The sequence below is a fragment of the Podarcis pityusensis genome (genome assembly GCF_964106645.2).
Source record: "Podarcis pityusensis genome assembly, chromosome: 10".
Lineage (NCBI taxonomy): Eukaryota > Metazoa > Chordata > Lepidosauria > Squamata > Lacertidae > Podarcis > Podarcis pityusensis.
This window is the reverse complement of record NC_138035.1, coordinates 47,034,817-47,041,899: the sequence shown is the minus strand read 5'-3', so window position 1 is coordinate 47,041,899 and position 7,083 is coordinate 47,034,817. Positions and strand designations below refer to the sequence as shown.

The 7,083-nt window shown below is 45.1% G+C and overlaps 1 protein-coding gene across 2 annotated transcripts; it reads right to left on the bottom strand.

The window, feature by feature from the left end:
- Nucleotides 1-735: 735 nt before the first annotated feature.
- On the bottom strand, nt 736-6,857 carry LLPH (LLP homolog, long-term synaptic facilitation factor). 2 transcript variants are annotated; one of them, XM_081022432.1, is made up of 4 exons: nt 6,723-6,759; nt 6,371-6,473; nt 2,264-2,467; nt 736-1,127 (listed from the first exon to the last, which is right to left on the bottom strand). In XM_081022432.1, exons 2-4 carry the CDS (start codon nt 6,402-6,404, stop codon nt 964-966), a joined length of 402 nt encoding a protein of 133 aa, XP_080878558.1. In that variant the 5' UTR covers nt 6,405-6,473; nt 6,723-6,759; the 3' UTR covers nt 736-963. The 2 variants fall into 2 exon arrangements, with proteins under 2 accessions (XP_080878558.1, XP_080878559.1); XM_081022433.1 differs by lacking the exon at nt 6,371-6,473 and having other exon boundaries at nt 6,723-6,857.
- Between the last annotated feature and the right edge of the window lie 226 nt (nt 6,858-7,083).

Sequence of the window (7,083 nt, the reverse complement as noted above, 5' to 3'; positions counted from 1 at the left end):
GTGTTATTGGCTAAAAATACCTATTTAGAGTAGGATGTAAGTGAATCTGAGCAGCTACATGTTAGTCATGAGCAATTCCAAGTCAATTCAATGGAGTTTACTCCCATGTATGTGTGTGCAGGACTACAGACGCATGTCTACTCAGAAGTAAGCCCCAGGGATTTCAATATTGCTTATTCCAAAACAACTGTGTAATGGGCTGCAGACTTAGAGCTACTACTTTTAAGGGAATAATGGGGCTACAACTCTCTGTACTCTCAGCTAGGATCTCAACAGAACAAAACTGGATTGGGCTGCACAGCACATACTTAGCTCTGAACCACTGAAATTAAAGAGGCATAAAACCTTTGAAGTGGTGAGCATGCTGATGGTGATCTTCTGTGGAGGTAGGCAAGAAGGAAATGAGGAGGGGTGCCCAGCCCATTCAGAGGGCAAGTCTCCTAATTCGCATACTCCTGTCTAGCAGATTCCAACTGTGGATCCCTATCCCGCACCACATAAAAATAAACATTTCTGCCGGGACGTGGTACCAGCACCCAGATGGAAGCACACATTGTTTATGATGAGCACAATCCACAGAGAATTAGTTGGGACTGAATTCCATTGAAATCACTGGGTCTTAAAGCATTTGACCAGTCCCATTGTTTTGGAAAGCATAGACCTACCTAGCTTAGAATGTGCTCACTCTGTTCAGGCTGACTGTTTTCTAGTTTGTGCAGGATGTAAAATGCATACTAAACACGTGAAAGTTTTATTAAATCAAAAGTATTCCAAGGTGCCTCCAAACTGACATCCACAAGGTGACAGTCCAAGAGTCTGAAGCAAGAAATTAGTCATTTGAAGCAAACAGTGAAAAGGGCAGTAATGGTTTAAGTCACATTTTGTTTTGTTTTTGTGGTTGCCCTTTTTGACATAAAAGTCTTCCACAAACACACATGACTTTTTTTGAAATTCACCCAGACTCTACCATGCTAATCCCTTAGGTGGTTTGTGCTTATTCTTCCCTTTGGTCCGCTTTGACTTGAGCTTCTTCCTCTGCCTGGGATTCATCCATACTGGATACTGTCCATGTTCATCCAGAAGGGTTTTTGGGTTTCTTTTTGAATCCATGTCCATCGTACTCCCTTCTGGAAAAGAAAAGGAGGGAAAACACTTAAGGAAGTATGAGCAGTGTGAACTGCTACAGCAGCTAGCGCTGAAAGCAAATCAAAAGATGTTGGAAGAAATAAGATAAATGATTCAGGCTACTTCTAATACTGACTGGTTGTGGGAGGAGAGAAGAACTGGAAAGAGGATGGTGTGAGAAAGTATGGGGATATTATATATACTTTATAAATATTCCTCTCTGCTTTGTTCTTCCTATACAGTGGTGCCCCGCAAGACGAATGCCTCACAAGACGAAAAACTCGCTAGACGAAAGGGTTTTGCATTTTTTGAGTCGTTCCGCAAGACGAATTTCCCTATGGGCTTGCTTCGCAAGACGAAACGTCTTGCAAGTTCTTGCGAGTTTGTTTCCTTTTTCTTAAAGCCGCTAAGCCGTTAATAGCCGCTAAGCCGCTAATAGCCGTGCTTCGCAAGACGAAAAAACCGCAAGATGAAGAGACTCGCGGAACGGATTAATTTCGTCTTACGAGGCACCACTGTATTTAACTTCAGATGCTGAACTCTTTGGGCACATAGGCAACAGTCCCATAGAAAGTGCTCAGCATTTGAATAAAGAAAGCTATGGATCAAAATACACTTGGGAGAGCACAGCAAATTTCTTCTACAGAGATTCCTTTGGCAGCACAACATATACAGTGGTACCTCGGGTTAAGTACTTAATTCGTTCTGGAGGTCCGTTCTTAACCCGAAACTGTTCTTAACCTGAGGACCACTTTAGCTAATGGGGCCTCCTGCTGCCGCCGCGCCGCCAGAGCACGATTTCTGTTCTCATCCTGAAGCAAAGTTCTTAACCTGAAGCACTATTTCTGGGTTAGCGGAGTCTGTAACCTGAAGCGTATGGAACCCGAGGTACCACTGTATTGGCTAAACTTGCCAAGGAAGCAGTTGCTTTCCTACAGTAGCAATGGCTGAACTTCATTAATAGAGACGCTGAGAGACTTGGCAAACAAAAAGAGGGGTTGGAAATAAGAAAAGCGTACATCAAATGAATTAGAGGAAAAGCGTTTCTGGCAAAGGATGTATGTAATATTTGCTTCCCATTTTTCAGAGCTGATTTGTGGCATTCCTTAGAGCAAAAGCAAAAAATAGGTCAACTCACCCTCCTGATCCTCCTTCTTTATGACTTTCTCAGCAGGAACGACAGTTGCTATCTCTTTCACCTCATCCATTAGAACATCAGCGTTTGTTTTGAGGATGTTCTGCAATCTGGCAAGCTCCTTGGGGGCATTTTTCTTTCTCTTCTCTGCTCGCATCTTTCGCTTCCATTTACTCCTCAAGCTTTTTGCCATTTTTTTGTTTACTTCTATGAAGAGGAAAACACAGGGCAAGATGTAACCCACTGTTTGCCAGTGCAGCACCCCAGGTACAGCTGCACAGGAACCCATATTAAGGCAGGCCAATGCAAGAGAAAGGAGAGGAAGAAAGGAAAGGAGAAAGGGAGGGAGGATACCTCCAGGCACACAAAGTAAATCTTTCTTACACAGTCCAAAACATTTCAGACCAAGTTCTGTTCAACTGATTTCTTGAACAACTAGGTTCAGTCCAAAGTTAATTTCAAACCATGTTTGGAACACCAACTACTGTACAAACAAACTTGTGCAGCTGAAGGTCTCCTTCCTTTTCAGTTTGATGCCTTTCTGCTTTTTCTTTCATGCTTCTGACAGCAATGCAGGGCACTATTTATGTATTATATTTATTTATATCCTCTAAGGCAGGGATAGGCAACCTTTGGCTCTCCAGATGTTTCGGACTACAATTCCTGTTATCCCTGACCACTAGGTCAGCTAGGGATCATGGGAGTTGTAGGCCAAAACATCTGGAGGGCCAAAGGTTGCCTATGCCTGCTCTAATAATAATAATAATAAAAATAAAAATAGTAAATTTTATTTATACCCCGCCCTCCCTGGCCGAGCCAGGCTCAGGGCAGCTAACACCAATAAAATCACAGTAAAAACATAATTGGGGGGGGGGGGAGAACCAATTTAAAATACAGGTTAAAGGCATTCAAGGTGGTGTGTGTGCTTCTCTCCCGCCCTGATTTACAATACAACCCTGTGGGGGACTTCCGGGGTGGCGCCATCGGCAATGGCGGACTCCCTCTGAATTGGAGGGACTAGCTCCGCGCGAAACGGGTCTTCTCCGCTACGGCGAAGCGGAGACCCTTTTAAAAATCACAGGCGGATGAAGCCTGTGACCATGGGACTTGGCGGGCACCCTTAGCGCCCCCCCAACCCGCAAAGGAACCCACTAACGGGCTCCGACGCGAAAAGGGGGAAGTGGTGCGGTGCTGTGAGTCAACTGCTATTTCCGTGGAGCGAAGCCGCACAGCTGTTGCCGGAGAGCGCTGCCTTTTTCCTGGGACAAATTGGCTTCTAAAATAAGCACCCATGAGTACTTAATCTTCGAACAATTGGACTTTAAATAAGGACTTGCGAGCAGAAAGGAATTGGACTTAAAAATTTTACTTCAATTTGGTACTGAAACGGGAAGGTCTAAACAGGAAGTCAGCCTTCCGTTTCTTTGTAGACAGAATAAAGCAAAGACAACGTAAACTAGAGCTCAGAAAATCGCCTCTAAAGGATTGGCTTTCATCATTTAAAATTGTTGAACCCCCCTTCAGCAGCAGGAGAAGAAGGGGGAGCTTTTCTGGACTGTTTAAACCTGCAGAAGTGAGTTTAAAGTAAGTAACTTTCCACCGTCCTGATCCTGGAGCGGGGTGTCAGGACTGACGTTTGAAGCTCATTGACCAGAAACAAGCGCTTTTGAGAGATAGCTAAAAGAAGAGGAACATAGTGATTCCATTGTTTCCTTTCGCACCTTAAAGGAACAAATATTGACAAAATATCTGAAAAAAGGAAACTCTGTTGCTAGACTTGTCTTTAAAAGAAAGATTAAACAGAAGTTCTCCCCCCAGAGGGAGACTGTGAAACTGTAACCAACTCCTGGGAGCTGGCACCTGTTACAGATTACAATCGTGGGAATAGACATCTGACCTTCAGGACAATGTATTCAGAAGCTCTGTTGTGTGCTTTCTATAAAACAAATGCCCTAATGGAACAGTTACATGAGAAGACGAATTTGATGGCTGATTCGATTAGAAATTTTGAACAGGCAGTGGGAAATTTTGAACAGGCAGTGGGAAAATATGTGGAGCCCACCCAGGAATTAAATCAGGAGTGTGTCCTGACAGAACAGGCCCTACAGGAATATGAGCTTTCGGATTTGACAAATGAACTTGGAAAAAGCCAGATTTGGAAAGAAAAAGTTTGGTTTGGTTTGGAAATGGGGGGTTGGATAGACCCTCCTATGAAATTGGACTTTTCAAGTCTGGCAATGGGCCGTGAGATGTTTGGGATTGTGGGGGCTCTCAATTTTGGAGGGATTCTGAAACATGTTTTTAAACACCACATGGAATTTAGTGTCGATTATGGAAAAGGGGCTGATCTGTCGAGAAGGGTCAAAAATATTGCCAAGTTGGAGTTCCCACGAGTGAAAGGAGCAGGAGACAAAGGAAAATACAGCTATAAATATGAAGAAGACATGGAAGGGAGGGACATGGAATGGACTTAAGGGCCTCGGATATAAGATTACCAGGTTAATGCGCTAGATTGATGGGATAATAAGGACTGACAAAACCCGGGACCAGGAGGAAGGGACGCTGGATGAAGATTGGATTTGTTTTTATTTCTTTTTTTCACTACTAGGACTGTTTTATAAAATTGATGAATGTTAGAAAAATGTTGGAATGAAATTACTTGGCTTTAGTAAAAACGTTTAAAGAATTACGCAAGAATATTATGGTTATGAGAAGTTGGTAAAAATAAGATTTAAGTTTTAAGTCTCAAGGTTTTTTTTATAGTAAGATAAGATTAAAATAGTTTAAGGTAATGTAATGACAGAATATTATGAAATATGGAAAGGATTTGCTGTGACAACTAACAAACAGGATACAAGGAAGGGGAGGAGGAGGAGGTCAAGGAAAGAGGGTAATGACAGTTGAGGAGTTGAGAATAATGGATTTGTTTTTAAATGTTTTTAAATGTTTGTGGTGTATTTTTGTTTTTTTTCCCTTTCCTATTTTGAATTTGTATATGTATGGTTGGAAGTGGTTTGTTTTTTCTCTTTTTCTACTTTGTTTTTCTTTTGTAACTTAAAAAAAAAAATTAATACAACCCTGTGAGGTAACTTAGGCTGAGAGACCGTGACTGAATCCTGGGGCCTCCCAAGTCCTAGTCAGGCCCTCTAATCACTACAGTTCCCCTGATGGTTTTTTGGGGGTGGATGGGGTCTGGCCAGGCACTTTGAAGTCTAATTCCATTTGTATACCGTCCTTCATCCGAAGATCACAATCTAAGGTCCAATAACTTAAAACAACAACAAAAACGCAACCCAATCACTTCAATATCAGAAGTGCAACACCTCTGAGTGCCAGCTGCTGGGACACACAGAAAGGGAGTGATATGGTGCTCACTCCTTGCTTGGGGACACCTGGTTGGCCACTGCAGGAAACAGGGTGCTGGACCAGATAGATATTTGGTCTAGGGTTGCTACCTTCGTTCAGGCAAAATACAGGACAGGGTGAAGTGGGGCAGCTGGGGGCCAAATTGTTGTTGTTTTCCCCACCTTGTGCTGAAGTGACTTCAAAGCAATGCATTGAAAGCAATGGCCCCTCTTGGAACTTGTCTCTCTCTCACACACAGGCACTTGAATCTGTAAATCTGCCTGTGTTTTGATAGTTTTCCCAGCAGTGATGTATGGAAGTGAGAGCTGGACCATAAAGAAGGCTGATCGCCGAATAATTGATGCTTTTGAATTATGGTGCTGGAGGAGACTCTTGAGAGTCCCATGGACTGCAAGAAAATCAAACCTGTCCATTCTTAAGGAAATCAGCCCTGAGTGCTCACTGGAAGGACAGATCGTGAAGCTGAGGCTCCAATACTTTGGCCACCTCATGAGAAGAGAAGACTCCCTGGAAAAGACCCTGATGTTGGGAAAGATGGAGGGCACAAGGAGAAGGGGACGACAGAGGACGAGATGGTTGGACAGTGTTCTCAAAGCTACCAGCATGAGTTTGACCAAACTGCAGGAGGCAGTGGAAGACAGGAGTGCCTGGCATGCTCTGGTCCATGGGGTCACGAAGAGTTGGACATGACTAAACGACTAAACAACAACAACACATGCAGGCACATGAATCTGTAAATCTTGCCTGTGTTTTGATACCCGGGACGGCTTAAATACATGACCTTTCACACATCCTTCCAAACAGGTGCATTTGGAGAGGGCCCCTCACTTGTAGGGGGGAGAGAGACCTGAAATACAGGACAAACTAAATCAATGCTACAGGACGTAGCATTTTTTACATTGAAATACAGGCCAGGTGTCAACCCTACTTGGGTCCGATCCAGCAGGCGGGGCCCTCCCTGGGGGCTTACCTGCGGCCCCCGCTGGGAAACAGCCTGCGGACCCCTCCGCCAAAAAAATAAGAAGAGGGGAGACGGCGCGCGCATAGCGAGAAACCAAAGGCAGCCCCCCACCCCGCCTCCCCCCGATCTTTTCACCTGATCACTCGGAGCTCTCCTGTCCTCTGCGAAGAAAGCCACGCCGGCCGCAGCGCTTCTTCCGGAGCTGCGCGCGCAGCGGGAGGAAACGCGCCGCTTCCGGGATTAGCAAGCCACGCCCCACCCGCCGCAGTGCCCAACAGCGCTCCCTGGCGAGTTCCTCCGGCGCTGCGCGGTTCTGTAAATGACTCTAGCCAGGCTGGCGGCGCTGTTCTGTGGAGGGGCGGGGGGGGGGGGGAGGTGGGCTGACCGGCCCGTTGCTGTTTATAGGCTTTATAAACGAAATTGCCCTGAATACTCGCAGGCTGGATACGTGGGGAGAGGTTGGTCCCTCACGGCCCCCTGCCCCAGGGGTCTGGGG

Coding starts and splice junctions, on each gene's coding strand:
- LLPH (XM_081022432.1), bottom strand. CDS start 6,404: ATGTATTTAAGCCGTCCCGGGTATCAAAACACAG. Junction 2,468..6,370: donor TCCCGGGTATCAAAACACAG/GCAAGATTTACA, acceptor TCCTCTTCATAG/AAGTAAACAAAAAAATGGCA. Junction 1,128..2,263: donor AAAGAAGGAGGATCAGGAGG/GTGAGTTGACCT, acceptor TTTCTTTTCCAG/AAGGGAGTACGATGGACATG.